The 19,254-nt window shown below is 35.0% G+C and overlaps 1 protein-coding gene across 2 annotated transcripts in view; it reads right to left on the bottom strand.

Moving 5' to 3' along the window:
* Positions 1-19,074, bottom strand: part of LOC113502318 (calcium uniporter protein, mitochondrial) — a 175,584-nt gene extending 156,510 nt beyond the window's left edge. Inside the window, exons 1-2 of one of the 2 annotated variants that reach the window (XM_026883839.1) lie at positions 18,791-19,074; positions 10,802-10,898 (exon numbers count right to left, since the gene is read on the bottom strand). In XM_026883839.1, coding sequence (XP_026739640.1) covers positions 10,802-10,898; positions 18,791-18,895 — 202 coding nt within the window. In that variant the 5' untranslated portion in view covers positions 18,896-19,074. The remainder of the gene's footprint in view (positions 1-10,801; positions 10,899-18,790) is intronic. The other variant, XM_026883840.1, reaches the window with a different exon arrangement.
* Positions 19,075-19,254: the final 180 nt, after the last annotated feature.

Raw genomic sequence — 19,254 nt, 5'->3', positions numbered from 1 at the left:
TTCATATCCTTGATATTCAAAGATTTATCTTTTTCACACATCGACGCAGTTTTCTTGAGTCTCTGAATGTAGGTGCGGCTACCTCCTTTCCAAAAGGATCACATACTGGGATAAACTAGTTTGTAGATTCTTTTTCGAGAAAATCTATATGTGAGGATATTTTTGCTTGTTAGTAGATGTTTTTCTTTGTGTTATGCGTATAACATAGATCAAGTGCGTACTTGATCTATGAATGACGAGGTATAGCTATAGTTATAGAAAATATGGCAACATACATTTTCTTTAGTATCTGTAGAACAATTATCTAAAACATTAAAAAATTTACCGGTAAATCAATTACATAATTTCCTTATAAAAAACGCTGAAATGTTTTAAATATCGGGAAGTGCAGTAGGACGGGTGGGCGTGCCAGGAATAAAGAGTGATGATTACCTGTGTAAGACGAGTATTCAAAAATAACACGAAAAACAACAAATAATACTCGTACTATTTAAAGGAAGAAACTCAGCTCTTAAATACTCCATTGTAAACGGAAAGACAGCGTTCTGCTGGGTACTAGTAGCTTGCAGAAAAAAAACATAGGAAACGGTTTCAATTTCGCCCGAAAGGTGGCCGAAAAAGTGCTACATAGTTACCTAATTTTTCTATATGACTTTTGATTTTAATTTTGTAGGTTCTGGCTCTCCAGAAAACGTTATTTCGTCATCATATTCCTATAAAACAAGAATACATACTCGGGCTACCAACATTTGTCTCCATAATTGGGAAAACGGGACGTACAGATGCTTTATGAATACACGTTTCCTCAATTTAATAGACTATTGTTCTCGTGGTAAGGTTGGAATTAAGGTCGTTTTAGATCTGAACTCCGAAAATGATGACATCCTTTCAGTAATCACGGTCTGTATAATTGTATCCTATTGACAAGGCCTTTCGTATACTTAAAAGTAATGTAAATTTTTCTAAAAATTGACTACTTTAGTTCCTTAAAACTCATTTAGACGATGGCATAAATATTGTGTAACTTGAAATACATTTTTGGGCTATGCCACTTATGATACCAGAGTATCATAAGTGACAATGTATAGCAACTTGTATGTTTTTTGTAGTGTTTAAATCAGCTTTTAGATTCAAAGATTTTCATAAAAGTCACAAATTGTCCCTAGGTATATCGTTTTACAAAATTAATTAAAATGGAATTGTTTTTACTATAATTCATTTACGGTCATTAGGAATACGGTATAAAAACGATATTATAATTCCATTTGCTAACAAATTCGTAACTAAGTAACACATTTTCAGATATACGTTTTCTCGTAATATATTTCGTCAGAATAAAATAGCTACACGAAAAACTTCCTTAACTCAATTCCGAGATATTATTTTTAGATAAGCTTTACACTGAATCCTTGGAGAGTGAGTAGTAAAAGTGATGGCACGGATTACCGTAAAGTAGTTCCGAAAAGCCGGAACACTTTGGAACTAATCGTAAACAAGACATAAACTATGATCCCTTAAAAGAAATCTTGTCTTATTAGTTTACAACTTCTTGCTACCACGATCTCTTTAAATAGTGCCGGCATTAGAGGGGTCTGGTGGGAAGAGCGTCTAGCTCGCGAAACTTAGAAGGTGTCAAAGTCTGAAGTCTCAAACTTCTTCTGGTATAACCTAAATATTGTTTGCCAAAAAATTACCATCGATATTTATTAACGTCTCTAAATACTTAGCAGCCAAAATATTTTTTCCAGCGAAATGACGCAAATGCAATATTTTACTTCCAGTTAGCCCCAAATCTTAACCAATTATGTTGTCTATTTCATACCTCGAAACAGATATCCCACATTAGCGACTGCTCATAATACTTGTTAAGACAAGTTATCAGGATTTGAAAGCCTGACGGTTGTCCTTAACTTAGTTCAAAACGTTTCCCCGAGAGACGCTATGATTTCCTAAATGTCTCTACGAAGACTTTCTCGTCACGCATATTGAGAGTTCATCAAAGAAATTAATCTGGCATACAAATATGAGTATTATCTTGTGGTATATGGTAGTAACGTGAGCGGAAGCCTAATGGGTGATCATAAAAAATAAAAAGGGTAGGACATGCCAACAACGATTGTTCCGCACAGAACGTCGCTGTGTTAAAATGATTATGAACTCATATCTTTGTGGGATTGTATGTATGATTTGAATGTAGAATGTAAGGATTCGACATTATTATTATTTATTGGAAATGTTATCTGTCAACTGTATTTTAATATGAAAAACGTATTGTAGGACTAGTACTAACGAGAATACACTATTCGTCATATCCTGTATCATTTTTTTATTTAAATGTGTTAACTATGTGTTTCTAGTCGGTTCTTCTCCTTGGGACTGACATTTTGGAACCGTATACACAAAACAAGTTCGAACAGTGTAGATACATTTCTCATTTTTTATAGTAAGTAACAACCTCGAAAACAGCTGAATCAAGCGCAACATTATCATAGCCTAACAAAAATAATAACGACAACTACCAAACAAACCTCATTTGTCAAGCTTTACGGAAGCGTCAGTAGGTTCAAGGAGTGACCTGTCAAAAGATGGGGCAGACGAGTGTCGACTATGAATATTTATAGACAACCACCCTGACGCGAAAATATAGGTATCGTGCTGAATAACAACACCGGACCGCTAGGAAGAATTATGTATTTAAAGTATTAAAATATTGCGTTGTCAGTTAAAGCGTTGAACTATTTCTTTACCATGCACGTTAGCATTGGGTCATTCAAATTGTGATTTAGGAAATACCTTTTAAGGATTAAGGATAATTTTACTTGAGAAAATATAGGTGTCTAAATTTTCCTTACAGACAGCTTGAAATTAAGTCTCCCAGGAAAATGGACAATGTTTGCCACGAAACCTTTTCTATAACTACAATATAAATACTTTCCTCAAATATAGGAAACAATAAACATCAATTTACTTATATTTGGGAGATACAAAAGAAATAGCGAAACTGATATAACTTCGAATAACTTCATGTTATATTCCGAACATTGCTTTTGTTGTGTGCAAAGATATCTTGGTACTCATTACAGTACTATTACTGTCGTAGCCCCTACACATGGAAGTCATTTAGTTATCATTCCTGGAATCAGAACTCCGATTAGAATCCTCGTTAAACCAAGTCAGGACGTTAATCTGATTTTGATAACGTAAATTAATAGTGATTGATATCACACACAGATTGATTTATAAAAAGCTCGTTGGTTATCGGACAGGGAGCTTTACCTTCCTATGAAAATTTGAATTGATTTATAATTGACGTACTGCGTCTTTTATATTTGTGTGCTCTTTCCTGAAATATTTACAAACTATTCAACAAAAAAATGGTGAAGAACTTTTTTTACGTCGTTTTGTTTAAAATCACTTAGGATTCAGATTTATGTATGTCATGGGAAGGGCTGGAGATTCAAAACAAAATCTAGTAATTTTATTGACGGTTGAAAAGTGCTACTCAAATTAATCACTTTCTTGAGCGTCATGGCACATTGAAAGAAAAGAAAAATTTTACTAAAATAAAAATGAGTCTTCATCCTTCACGTGAACCACATTTCACGTGTAAAAAGTAAATAGTAACCATCGGTTCAACATCGGCGAATATTCCGTGTCTAAAATATGATAGGAATAAAATGCCACCATAAGGAAAGCTGTAAACCAGCTCATTGCTATTACGTGATAGCCGTAGTTTACGAGGCCTGAGTTCCGTGACGCGTTCTCCCGAAACCTAAGAGTATCAGAACAGCGGAAGTTTAAAGGGAACATGTACTTCTAAACCTCGGAAACCCCGGAGACCGTCGACCGTTGGTCTTTGAGGAATAACGAATTGGGTTTTAAACGAGTTTGACGAAATGCTTTGCAATGCGGTAATTTTTGAACGAATTCGACAATTTGGTTCCGAGATTTATCAGACAGTTCTCACGTGATTGATAACCTCGTTGTTTTATAGGGATTAGAATGTTTTAAACCTTTAATTTAGGAACACGTTCTAAGTATACAAGGCGCCGGCTTTATAGTACAGACAGGCCCATTCTGGCATCGTTTCAAATGCTCTCTGCAGATGTCATATGCGTTAAGACTCGTTAAAATATTGTTCTACTGTTCTGCAATACAGAACTCATTTGTTAACGGAGAAAATAGCTTTCATATTTAATTTCAGCTTCTAGACTACGACCGCTAGCTAATGTTCTCTAAAAATCTAAAACTATTCGGTGGAAGTTCTAAGAAAATAGTCTTTTGTTTATACAACGCTTAATGATTTACGAGTAACGATAAAATGTATCGTATAAGACTTGAATAATAAATAAACAATGTGTGTAACGCAAGACTGTGACAATGTCAGTTTACATCCGACATTTTAACAACTATACACATTTGTTATACCTACATACCATTAACACTTCAGGTTTCTGGGAGAAAAAAAACTTTTTTTGAAGGGTCCAGACAGTTCTAAAATTGTGGCACCATTCATGTAATTAGGTACAAATTATATATTCGGATATACACAACATTCTGATATATTTTTGCTAACTCAATAGCTTTAGTCTATTGGCATAGAGCCAATATGGTTCCCACACGACAGATCGTTTACTACGATCCCTATAGATACCGGAATACTAACGGATAATCTGCCCTACAGAACCCAACGAGTTTTACAGCAGATGTCATCTTTTGTCTCTATAAATACCAAGACAAAGTACAAACATATGTAGCTAACTAACAAAAGCATTTTCCAATGAATTTTCTTTGCATAAAAATGAGTCAGTCCAGCCACACCAAAAGCTATATATCTTAAGCAAACAGTACTATCAAGCTCGTTGTAAATATACATCTTAATCTAATCTATGATGTTTTCCGTTCCAGACACTCGGTGGACTCGGTCGCGTCGTATTCTAGCCAGAATCACGTTGACCGTATAAGGGCACAGAATTTCTCAGCGGCTTCTTGTCAAGACGAAGGCGACTTCGGGTCAATTAAGACAAGCCTCTTCAGACGGTCGTCATCCACTTTGGAATATCAGAATAAACGACCGGAGAGCGTCACTTCCAACACAAGCTCAACAAGAAGCCGCCTTCGAGAACTTGTCGAAAGGAAATCGAGTCAGGACGAGCACAAGTCCGCGGCAGACACCGTCGGTGATATACAGTACTTTGAGAACCCTACGGAGACATTAGAGTTTGATAAACCACGGAATTCCTTAGAGTCGAAGAAGAGCCAAGACGAACGTCCCAAAAAGAGAAAATTGTCTAAAGGCAAGGAAAAAGAAAAAGACAAAGATAAGGATAAAGATTTGTGTGAGAGCAAAAACAAAAAACACGAGAAGTATCAGAGTAAATTAGCTGAATATTATAAACTACCGGTACAATTACCTCAGGACGAATTCTATCAACATTTGACAAGGTCTAAAGCGGCAGAGGATCTCTTACAAAAACGATTCTCGAATTCCGATACTGAATTCAGCGGTAGCTACGGAAGATTGTGCAAACATAAAGAGCCTGAAGGTGCTAATTTACGACGCAGTCGAAGCTTGGCAGTGATAAGAGAAGAGACCTTTACTGATCTTCAAATACAGAATCACGCCAAGAACAAGAGATCTCAGTTGATACCCCGCGCCCGCTTATTTGATAAGCCTTGCTTTAAAGACAGGTAAACACTAATCTAACACTAATCTAAACTATAATAATTGCATGCAGTTAGTGCTTCACAATTTATTTATACTGTGTGCAATGTGCATGCTATACTTCTCCAGACACTCAAAGAGTAGTATTTTACAAGTAATTTAGTCTAACAAACACATTTTCTATTTCAGGTTGCCAGGACGTGCTAAATACCAAACAAAAGAAGAAGTTTTGGAGAGCATTTATATAGATAGCACCGCTTCTTGTTTTGGAGACATAAACGCACAGAAAGAAAACGAAAAACCAGAAAATACCGAAAATAGATCAGATAAAGAAGACGTTATATCGCGAAACGAGAGCCATCATTCAAGGTCAGTAAGTGGCAGTTGGCCGAACTTGAACGAAGAAATAAAACAAACTAACCTTTCTGAAGATAGCATCGGACATTCACGTAACCCAAGTGAAATAGACAGTTTAGATTCAAATTACGTCAGAAAACATTACAATTTTGAAGCTCATAGAAAACATTACAAAGACAGTTCACCCGACACAGACCGATCAATTGCGTCACCCAATCCTAGTAAAGAACTATATGTTACAACAGACGAACAAGCGACAGATACCGAAGATAAAGAGAGATTAAAAATCGATACACCAAAATCATTCACCAACGACAGTCTTACGCGGAGTGAAAAAGATAAAGCTGTTGAACCTGACCCGGTAAATAATATATGCGATACCTATGACAAAATTTCTGTAAAAAGTAAAAAAAGCGAGGGAGTTAAAAGTCCCACGCCAGAGGAACCTGCACAACCAGAAGATACGAAAAACGATAATGATAACCAGTCTATAGCCTCCGAAAACGACGAAATAGTGTCAAGCCCCCCCGATAGCATAACATCTTATATTTCAATTTCAATAGCTTCTTCAGACAAGTCGCACAAATTAGAATACCTAGCTAATTCACTTGCTGAAAAAATCGACGAATATTGTGATTCTCAATTTAAAGAAAATAATTCGGTGACATCACAGACAATAAATTCAGAAAATAATAATCAAGACACAGATCCTTTATACACTCAAGTAAACAAAAAGAAAACTTTTGCTGACATCAGGAGGGATTCATTTCTAAGGAAGAACGGTAATTTGTTTAATGAGATATTAAAGAAACAAAACAACGAAGTTTACGTCAGCAACACATACATTGAAAGTGACACATACTCTACAAAAAGTCACTGCACTTCTAAAAACATAACAACAGAACCATTTGTTACTACTCTAATTGAAAATCAGTACTATTCGCTTCCTGATATTAATATTAGCAAGTGTCTTAGGAAATCAGAACGTATTGACGCTCAGCTGCGAGAAGAAGACCCTGAAGATATACCTTGTGAAAACACGTACGAAATAGCACAAACACATTTTCGAGAGATATTGTCATCGAAAGGCACTGAAAACTACGGTCAATTAAACAAAGGTTTTACAAAACCAGCACATAACATTAAAATACAAACAAATAATTGCATATATCTTCCCGAATATTCAGAACCACAGCTTTTGCAAAGCTTTACTAAACTAGAAGACGATTTAAAATCTATTATAACTATCGATAGTTCAAACGCTGACGATAAGGAAGCAAACTATTTCCGTTCAGACAATCATCAAAACGAAAGAGAAATAAATGAGATTGAAGGAACAATAAGAAACAATAAAATCATAACTAAGTCGGAAAGTTTAAAGATATCAAGCTCTGATTACAGGCCCGAGATAAATATAACAAAATCTTTGTCTAACGATAACATAAACAAATCGTCACAAGATAAGAAACCACGGCTTGGGATTATTAAAAAACATTATTCTCTCAGGCAACGGGAGCCAACAGAAGACGACAATATTCGTATTCCCAGTCCAGACACAGTAGAAAAAAGTATTCACAAAACAAATGAAGTAACTTTTGTTAAGTCGCCAACAGAAGAAGATACTAAAACTCATTCGTTGTTATCAAGAGTTCAGTCTTTCAAAACTTCTGCAGAATCTAATATTGCTATAGTACCACTAAGTGGCCACCAAACAATTGTAATAGATCCACCGCTAACTCAAACAAAACCGAACGAAAACAATAATAATACACAGTCCTCATTAAGCTCCCAACGTGAACCAATTACGAAGACTACCCCAAAAATAGAAACTGTGCCAAAATCTGAGCCACCAGTTATTCAAGCACCAATTATTGAACCTGTCAAAGAAGTAAGGAAACCAAGTTCTGATAATTGTATTGACACATCAAGTTACTATACTCCAAAAGATCCTTTCATAACTATAAAATTAAATAAAGTTGTCAAAACTACCATCCCGAAACTTAAGAAAGAGACAAGTGAAAAAATAGCGTTTGTTCAGAATAAGTTCGAGAAACCTCCGCCAAAGTTAATTATAAAAGATAATAAAAATTGTCCAGAACCACCAGCACCATTCACATATAAGAAAGTCAGCACTAACATGACTAGGCCACAAGTCTTGCAAGTAATTGATAGTAAACCCAAGAAACAAAACAATCCTTCTAAAATGGAAAACAATATAGAAACAAACACACATAATAAAAAGCCTGACATATCTGTAGACGTAAAAGAAGACTACAGGGATCAAAAAATTGAAAACACTGTTAAAGAAAAACTGAACAATGCTATAAAAACGGACATTGAATACCAAGAGAAAATTAATTCCGTTAAAAATTATTGGTCTAAACTCATAGACAAGAATCCGGAATGTAATGAGATTATCGTTAAGCAAGACGTTAAAGTTAAACAAGAAGATTTTAATAATAATAACAACAATGATATGAAGACAGAAGATATCAAAGAAACTAACAATCAACCGAAAAGTGAAGACAGCAAATGTTCGTTAGAAATATCAGTTGGTAACATTATTAAATCATTGGAGAGCGTCAAAATTGTGGACAGCATACGTAAAATAGGTCAAACGAAACTACAACTGTGGAAAGATGAAACTGAAAAAGTCAAAAGCGACACTGAAATAGAAGAAACAACGTTAGAGAAAATTGTTAAAGAAACTGATCCTAATACCTACGAAAAAACGGAAGTCAAAACCCCAGAACTAGATTTATCGAGAGACACTCCAGAAATAGAAATAGTTGAGTTAAGCTGCGAAGATGATCAAAACCAAAAGACACAGGCTACACTTATAAAAGCTAAGGGCTATGAAAAAGGATGTGATGATTTCGATCACGTAAGGTACAAGGTGATGAAATCAGAACTGTTTAAAAACAGCATGATAGCTAACTACCGCAAAGAAGCTCAATTTGACGGTTTATTACAATACCTGCAAGACTACAGTTTTCAGGAGCTGTTAGTTAATAACAATATCGTTATAATTGAACCAGTCAGAACAAAAGTTGAACCAGCACCTAGGAAAAATGCTGACGCATGTAAAATACCCCAGAATCTACTAAAGAAAAATGAAAACATAAGTGGTCAAACTGATAAACCTAAAAGTTCCGTAAGAAGACATTTCTTTTATCACCCAATAAGAGTGAATAAAGAAATCATAGAAGAGGAACTGCCTAATCCTGATACAGTGAAGAAAGTGAGAAACTTATTTGAAGATACATTAAAGATGAAGAGTCCTATGACGCATGACCCACCATTAATTAATGAAAACACAGGCTTAACAAGACGTGCCACTTCTTACAGAAATCTTAGTGATGAAACTAAAGGAACCAAAAATGGTGGTAGAAAGAAAATAATACGGCAATTAACTATAGACACCAATTTTGGTAACAAAAAATGGGACAATGCAAGTCTTTCCAGTGGAGTCTCAAGCGGAGATCTAAGCTCAAACAACGAATATGAAACCGATGGCCTCAGTCCCTATTCGCAGAAAAATTTAAAGGATACTGTGTACAGCTCAAGCGAGGAATACCTGTGTGATTCTATGAACCAGGATTTCTGCTGCGAGAGCCAATACGTAAGTCCTGATATATTGAGAAAAATAAGAGAATGTGGAACGTCAGTTACTTACTACGGAGGCAAAGTGATGACGTCAAAAACTGGATCAACTGTAAGTCCGATGACGAAAGCCATAATGGAGGAAATCAAGAGTCTTCAAAAAAACTGCAGTAGGGACTGCTATTCTTGTCAAACTAAATGTCGCGGAGATAAATGTTCATGTTTGGCTGCAGAGAAACACAAGCAAATAGTTTTAGAAAAACAAAATTCTAATTCAAGTTTAGATGCAGCAAGCCAAAATCAGGACCGAAACAAACGCTCTGAGGGCTTCCCCGGATTTAAGTTTAAGTTAGTCAAATCAAACAGTTGTAGCAGCCGTCTTGAATTGACTGGTACAGACGATAGCAAGAGTCCCCGTAATAAATTTAAGAAACAGTTATCCAAAGAAGATCCCCCATTAGTACATGATGACGAAAACTCGGTTAAAAACAAAATTTGCAGGTTAGAGAGCTACAGTAAAGGTATCGTTAAAAGCCCGTTTGAGAACAAAAATAATGAAATCAGAAAAGACATAGTTAAATCTAAAATTGACGCAATCAATCAAAATGATGCTAATGTTAAGAAAATGGAAGTACATCCTCAGCCAACTGTCACTGACATCAAAAAGGAAGCAGCAATACCAGAGCAACAAGATGAATGTGCTGATGATGGTAAAGCAGCAGGCCAAGCCGACAAACAAGGAGCAAATTCCCACACCTTCGAAACAAAATTCTATTACGTAAACGATAACTTAGACCAAAGTAAAGTAACCACAGGTAAATTTGGAGAAATGGTGTTTGAAGAATTCGAAGTTTTAGAGTCGTGCTACGATAGTTTAAATAGCAATAAGTCATTAAAATAATTTATATGTATACATATTATCATAAGCTTTTGCTTACGTAAAATGTGATCTGTATTCAAATAACACTATTAAATTATTGCTAGTAAATTAGTACCTATTAATATAAATATTTAGCTTATAATCATGTATCTAATTTAGTGTTAGGCATATTCTTTTAACATAGATAGCTGTTAACAGTCGCGATCAAAGTGTACCGTATTATTGGTGATGGTCTCTTTTCTGTAATAAATGTATTTTATGAATGTTGTTGAGTTTTTTTTTATGTAGATCCTTACCCTCAGATTCGACTTTTGTTGGCGTTTTTGATGCATGTGAACATACACTTGTGAAGAAGGTACGGCGCGCGGGCCGCCATCGACGACACCATGACTCCTGGTAACAAAATAAATATTAATGCAGGACATGAAATAAGAAACCCTTATTACAGTTCTAGAAGCGAGCAAATATCTAAACTAATTTGAAGTCGTAAATAGAAACGCACATAGGGTATTAAAATCGTTAATAGGCGATAAACCTATCAATTGGTAAACCAAATAAATACGATTATTATTGCAAAGATCATAATAATCAAAACAAATCAAATCTTTTTTATGGTCTATTAAAATCGAAACGACAAACCGATAAAAACGTTTAGAATACCAATTGGCAAGCCGCCGTTTGATGACTATGAAAATAGAATTTGTAAAGCTGCCCATTCATTGAGTGAGAAATGCAGGTAGTCTCTCCTCTTCAGACAATTTAATGTTGTACTAAACCGGGCATTGCCTCACTTGCATCCATTAGTTAATTAAATTGTACTAACGTTAGTGAACTAATTACCGTACTACACTCGGTATAGATTAAATAATTTAATGAATTATAAAGCTGTATTAGTGATGGTGACACGACGTGGAATCATTTTTAAAGGCATTACTTTTTTAGAGAATTAACTTTTTTGTTATCTACGCTTACGGGAACAAATCACTACCGTCAAACCAAGGACGGCACTCCTTGGTTTCGCTACTTAAAATTCAAAAACCTTTTTGCTTAACGCTTTCGACCTAACGACTGTAATAGACTTTTGAAGTAATCGAAACATAATAAATATATAATTAAAAAGGCCTGACCGGGACTTTTCGAAACGGCGTCTAATCACAAGACACCAGCCACCAGCGAGGGACATATTATAGTGCAAACTGTGCCTCAACACAAGTGCTGTCTCCGTACCCTTACTCTCATAGCTTGATAGGACGACAATCTGGCACGACCGGAGAGAGATCCAGCGCAGGACCCGCATTTTTACGTGCCTTCCGGAACACGGAAGCTGTGATATTTATTTCGAAAACGCACCCTTCCCTTGGGGAACTTGAGACCTTTGACTAGGCAGTAATGTGGTGGTTACTGCGCTATCACAGCTTCAATATAAATAAATATATACTCTATTGGTTATGTGATAATGTTTTAATGCAAGGTTATAGATATCTTGCAGCAACTAAACAAAGACATGCGACTATTTGCCTGTTCCGCTGCGATAAGAGATATTAATGCTTTCGTTTTATTTCTAGTTAAGAAATGAATTATTCTTATAAAAGTTATCAATACTTTTCGTTTGCAACGATTTAAATAGCAAAAGATTAAGCTGCTTCATATACCTAAATTGTTATCGATCAGTTTGAAAGTTATGGAAGTCGAAAAAATTGCAGCATTTTGGTTCCTCTTTTCTTAGATCATGTCCTTCAGTAACTTCAAAGCAATCAGAAAATGTCTATTCTAGTCATGAAACCTATTCAAAATATCTGGCTAGAATACCAATTTAATTTATCAAGTCATACCTAATCCTGCTGCATAGATTTCAGCATGGCTGAATCAAAATTTAAATGCTTTATTTTGGCACCAATATACCTCATGTGTTTACATTAGTCGTTTTAATAGGAGTTTGAGCAATAAATAGCTTGATTAACGTGCAAATAATTAATGGTGATTGACGTTTCATCCGGTAACGAAACGAAGCGAAGAATCGACAAAAATACACGTCTTACACGAAACAATTGTAAAATGAATCACAGTGCACTTTCTGAATCATCTGAGCTCTAATTAAAAATAATGGCCGAATGATTGTTCCGCCATTAAAGTCACTTTTTATAATGTTCGGATTGGTAGTTTACAAGCGTATAATGACATTTCTGACACGTCAAATCGCCATCTTAATTTTGTTTTTTTTTTACTAAAATCACGCCACAGAATTGGCACAGCGACTTCACGCTTAAAAAACTTGCCTAAATATTAATATAATAAGAATATTGTGAGTGAAAAACTAAAAAATAATATTCTGCCCTTTAATTACAAAGTTGTCAAAATACATGTGTATTAATAAAAACAGACTATTCCAGACTGATTAAAAATAGATTGTGTACAGCAAGGAAGATTTAATGACGTCACAAGATTAATTTAATATGGCCCGGTATCTGGGTCTAATCAGAACATATGACAATACACAGTCTTAGTCACAGTAAACAAGATAATATCGTGTACAGTAATGACCAAAGTTTTCTTAGCGAAGCTAGGATCTTACGACCATTTGAGTAACTTATCTTAAGTTAATAATATGATAATGTCTGTTAACAGATATTATGACCAAATTCAAAACATAAAGTTTTGTCGAAAGTTGTACTATGATGTGTGATGTTCGGATGATTATAAACTGCCTCATGCAGTTAAATTTATCCTTTAAAAACAATTTAAAAAATTGACTTTAAAGACTGACTGAGTGATTGACTTTGAAGAATATTCTGATAAGATTTTTTCAGATAATCCACAATAGCATGGACGCCAAATCAACATTCTTGGTTAATCACAGATAATTACAGTACGGTAAAATGTCATCCAACAAAAATCAAGGTAACTCAACACATATACATACAGCGTATACAATGAAACCGCCAGTAAACAAGTACGAGGGCATTTTTATCAAGTACGTTGCCGGCAAGTTTAAGAGCAACGACCTTTGAATTGATTGTATATACGGCATAACCTTGGTGACACACATTTATATGAATCATGTAGAGTCCACCGTTATCTCTGGTTAAAAAAGTACTAACTGAGATTCAAAACGTTTCTTGATGAATACATCCTTTTGACAGCATATTTATGTGTTGATGTATAGTTCTAATGTAAGTGTGTTTGTTACTGAACTCCTAAACGGCTGGACCGATTTTAATGGTATTTTTTTAATATGCTTTTTCGTAGCGCCCTGGATGTTTTAGATTCACAAATCAACTAGCACAAAGAAATTCGCCGGTCAGTTTAATATAGATTTCCTTGACTTTTACAAAAGATATGCACAGAGCAGGTTTAAAGACAGGTTAAAACAAACCTGTTACATCTAAATGAAAAGTCCGTTTATATAATATTTTGACATTAATGTCGAAGGTGATTTATGGACGAAACTCGTTTATTTCTCGTTCTTATCGAATTAACAATACATGACAAAGAGAACGCTCAATTGATATGCATGCGCACTTGGCAACAGGCACGAAGCGTCGCGCTGTAATAAATTTAATCATATTGTTAGACACAACGACTACTCGATTATTGAGTTCATAATTATAATCGATTTAGTTTGTAATTGCCAGGTAATTGTGATCTTTATTGTCTAATCAGCAAATACTTCTTTGAGTGTTACTTCATGACTAATAATGTATTTACATAAATAATGACTAAGCACAATCAGTTCATGAACTGTTGTTCTTAGTTCATAGTTTTTGTAGCTTATCTTTGCATTGATACTTCTTGTTTGCTAGCCTTATTGGTTCAGATGGAAAACAAATATTAAAAGTGTACTTTGCAACTGGAGAGTCGCGCTTTACAAGATTTCAAGAAGGTTAGTGACCTATTATGTTCGAATTTGAATAGGCCGTAAATAATAGGACAGCATGAATGAGACTCATTTGGTATGACTACGTTCACGTTTTCAGTGAAACCAGTCAAGCAATTTGCACTAGTAGGTGCTACAAATGTGAAATACAGCTTTCAAAGTATGACTACAGTATTTACGGTTGAGTTAACTGATGTCAACGATAAAACACGGAAAATAACAACTGAAATAACTCTATTATTACTGTTATCTTTGAAATACGTAATATACATATTTTAGTTAAAATGTTTTAGTATTATATTGTGTGCACTTAGATGCACAATACTTTATCATTTGATTATTAAGTTGTAACAACAGTTATTATTGCTTTTCAATCAGTAGCCGGATCTTTAAACAGTTCCTAGATAATGTTCGTGAGTAATGACTGTAGGGGAAACACTGAGTAACGAGAATTTATCACGTCATATGCCCGTGACGAATAGATGACCTAGAATATCACGTGATATCAAGTGTGGTTCAGAATATATAAATCATATTTGATTAATCTCGGAACTTACGAGTTTTAGAAGACAAGTTCAGCTGTCAACAATGTCGATTTGTGTAGTTACTTTTTAATTGAATTGTTAACCAATTATGTACATACTCGTACGTATCAAATAGATAAGTAATAAAATTACTTCAAGTGTTTAGACTGGAGAGATGTTGATATGATTACATGTGGGATAAGATGCAAAAGGGAGATAAATATATGATATGAAACGACCACCGCGTAGTTCTAGGGCTTTGTTTTTATTCCTGCTATATTATTCTAAAAAAAGCACCAAAAAGTTTTATAATATTACAAAAGTTTTTTTAATTTTTCGATTGCACTACTTATCGCGCAAACATTTATTAAACTGAAAGTACACGTGACAGTGACACCAATACTGCATGTTTAGCAAATGGCGACTAAGCAAACAATCTATATATATAAAAGAAAGTCGTGTTAGTTACACCACTTATAACTCAAGAACGGCAGAACAGATTTGGCTGAAAATTGGTAGGGAGGTAGCTTAGAGCCAGGAAACGGACATAGGATACTTTTTATCCCGTTCGACAGCGTTCCCGTGTGACTTGACATGAAACGTCAGTCACTATAAAACGTGGTATAACAAAAAAGAATCAGACTTGGAATAACAAAACGCAAATGAAAGCTATGTAATTGACGTAAAATGACAGCTATGTAATGACGTATGAATGACAATTTGATATTTGTAAGACATCAATATTAAAACTATTTCTATCTATCTATCTATATATATAAAAGAAAGTCGTGTTTGTTACAACACTTATAACTCGAGAACGGCTGGACCGATTGCCATGGTTTTTGATTTGTTGGATTTGTTTCCGTCCCGAATAGCAGAATACATCTTAAAAACAATGAAAACTCGATATGTGTAATGAATACTTTCATTTCAATAAATGCTGATTTGTTTATTACATGTCAAACTTTTGTTGTCCATAGGGTGATACCAGGAGATCAGATAGTAGTATTTCATGAGGGTTGTAGCTGGGGGCACGAGGGCGGTACCAGGAGAGCACGTAGCCGTAGCTGATTAGGGTGATACCAGGAGATCAGATAGTAGTATTTCATGAGGGTTGTAGCTGGGGAGCACGAGGGCGGTACCAGGAGATCACGTAGCCGTAGTTGATTAGGGTGATACCAGGAGATCAGATAGGAGTATTTCATGAGGGTTGTAGCTGGGGAGCACGAGGGTGGTACCAGGAGAGCACGTAGCCGTAGCTGATTAGGGTGATACCAGGAGAATAGATAGGAGTATTTCATGAGGGTTGTAGCTGGGGAGCACGAGGGTGGTACCAGGAGAGCACGTAGCCGTAGCTGATTAGGATGGTACCAGGAGATCAGATAGTAGTATTTCATGAGGGTTGTAGCTGGGTAGCAGGTACTGTACGCGTGAGAGTAGGGTGGGACCTTAGAGTAGGTAGCAGTCATGAGGAGATTACCAGTAGAGCAGGTAGAAGTAATACATGAAGGTGGTACCATTAAATCGGGGAATGGTAGTCAAAATCAAAAATAAACTAGAAAGAAATAAACTAAACTTGGCAACACCCATGAGTTTGGCTCTAAGTTGCAGTAGATGTATATGAAGGTGGTTGCGATCTTGCTGAAGAGACGCTATTAGCATAAAAAACTAATTCAATCGGCAATATTAGTAAATCATGTGTTTCTTATTTACAACCTATATACAACTTAAAATGATTACTTAAAAACAATCAGCAATATTATCATCGACTCTAAGGCGGTACGAAGTCTGCCGGGAAAGCTAGTTGTCAATAAACGTGAGCTTTAAATCAAGAGCGTAATAATTGGTTTTGTCGACAATAGTCGCAAATCATGAAACTAGAATTAGGCAATTTAGATCCCAGCTCAACATGAACGACCAGTGAACTATGGGCAACTGCGTGTATTTATGAGGTTGTCACGACTATTTTATTCATTCATTCATTATTTTTCTCCTTATATCTACTGACAATCAACTTTTTGAAAATCTGTTTCCGTCTATTAAGTTATCTGTTACTATTTTAGAACTATATGTAGAGTGAGATTGAGAGAACAGAGGCTTATTTTACTTTCTTTATATTATACGTGGCCTACATAAACAATTCAAACTTTGTCTTACTTATATAGAACCTAAAAAATGTAGTATCATAATCTTTACAAACACCAGAGGAAATAAAATATGTTATAATGATAATGATTTAAGGACAAAATCAACGGATAAGTATTATCTAAGGAAGCTTAACATTCTTTAGATAAAATAATGGGGTTCGATCAAAGTCGACATGATATATTAATTTTACGAATGTTAGACTTGAAATTCACTGTGTTCACTAATTCGTATAAACGTTATAATTACCACACGATTTCAGTTCTACGATGGAACGTACTTTACTTACTGGATAGATTGTTTAGATGTTAGGTTAACAATGATTAGGGTAATAAGTTGAAGATAAGATGGACTATCTCCCTAAATTATCTTGTGTTATTCAGTGTATTTGACCGAAGAATATGATAATCACCTATGAGTTCGTACTTTCCGAGACATTAATCTGTGAAAGAGAACGAGAAAGAGAGAGAAAGAGAAGTTATCTGCTCCATCGCATGTAGACATCAACTAAACCCTACATTGCAAAAGATTTTTGAGTGGCGTCAATATAGGGTAAAATGCATTTGTTCGCAATGACAGCATGCAAATGATTCCTGCAGTATTCCCAAAATGGTTAACCCATTTCGGAAGATTTAAGCTACATGCTTGCCAAGTCGCCTAATCGGTCGACAGATTAAGCCATGGAATGACACACTTTGTTTGTAATAGAACAGCGGTTGTAAATAGGTTAAATATGTAGTTAAACAACGCATAATGATAAGTTTAGCACTCTAGCCAAAACATAATTTTTGTTTATGCAATTCTGACGGTAATTTGCTCTGATTGTGAGAAGTTGAAACTACAACAATGCATTTTTTTTCATCAAGGCCAAAATTGTTAAATAAAAATAACTCCGATACGGTACGAATACATACGTACAAATACGATAGTTCCGAATTCAATTCGTTCTGTTTTCCTTGTAACGTCATAAAATAAACAAATTACACAATTTATTATGGTTATCAGGGACCTACAGTGTGTCAGTGGTTTACAAACGCATTATGAGAAATATTTCTGTTCTTATCTGACACAACACAAACAAAACGTAACATTAGGTATAAACTGAACTGGCTGGTTAGAAAAAAATATTTTCGGTTAACTACCTGCGTACAATAATCTACCCCTACCTATTATATTCTTATTCATGGAAAAGAAATACGGCATAAGCTAGCATTAACCATTGCCTGAAAAAGGTAAAATAAACACAAAAAGATCATATTTAACCGCTCATGAGGAAAATCAAAATAAAAGACAAAAATCACAAGGCAACGTAATTTATTAATTTATGATAAAAATAAATATTTTGGGTTCTGCGTTACATTTATGAATGATATTTGAAGCCTGTTTTAGATACTTAGACTAAAACCATCAATCCAACCGGTATACTGAATTAATCAATAACTTGAAATGTTTAAATAATTTACATTTATCCTCTTTTTTTATTTTTTAGACGTATATAATATTTACGCTTAGTCCCTCAAACCTCACAACGGACGCATAATAATGAAAACGTTATCAATGAAAATAACAAGGATCGATAAATTAAAAATAAAAACAATATCTTTGACGTTTGACAGCTGCTATAGATATGACTATACTAAATACATGCACGTGCATATGAAAATCGGTCTCGGAAACGGCAATCATATATGAAACACTACTATTTAAGTACACAAAATTGAAGAAAAATAATATACACTCACCCTGCTATTCGACAAATCTCTTAATATCGGTGATAAACACAATCCACGATTTATTTCTAATTTTGCTAACAGTCGGCACCTAGAAACACACACCGTCGACGCCATCTTTACACTACGTATGTATAATACTGTAGGTATGTATAGTCTACAGTAACACCGGTCACCGGCTCGGTCGCACTGGCGCCGCAGAGCGAGAAAGTACTGAGACGGGCTGCTGTATTGTCAAACCAAAATACGCATCACATCTTGTACTCGGTAGAAATTATAAGAGCATCTAAATATCTACAAATATAGGGCTATCCCTAGAGTAGATTGTTCGTGGTTCAGGATTAAAAATGTTTCTTTCTGAAAGGAAATTAGAGTAATACAGATCATATTTTTTCTATTATACCAACAAAAATAAAACATCGATTTATGTATACACCGAATGCACTCGCCTTATCATTATTATGTGTTGTACTTTT

This window comes from Trichoplusia ni, chromosome 17, assembly GCF_003590095.1.
Source record: "Trichoplusia ni isolate ovarian cell line Hi5 chromosome 17, tn1, whole genome shotgun sequence".
In the NCBI taxonomy this organism is placed as follows: domain Eukaryota; kingdom Metazoa; phylum Arthropoda; class Insecta; order Lepidoptera; family Noctuidae; genus Trichoplusia; species Trichoplusia ni.
Note: the sequence above shows the minus strand (reverse complement) of the source record. Positions and strands in the feature narration are given on the sequence as shown.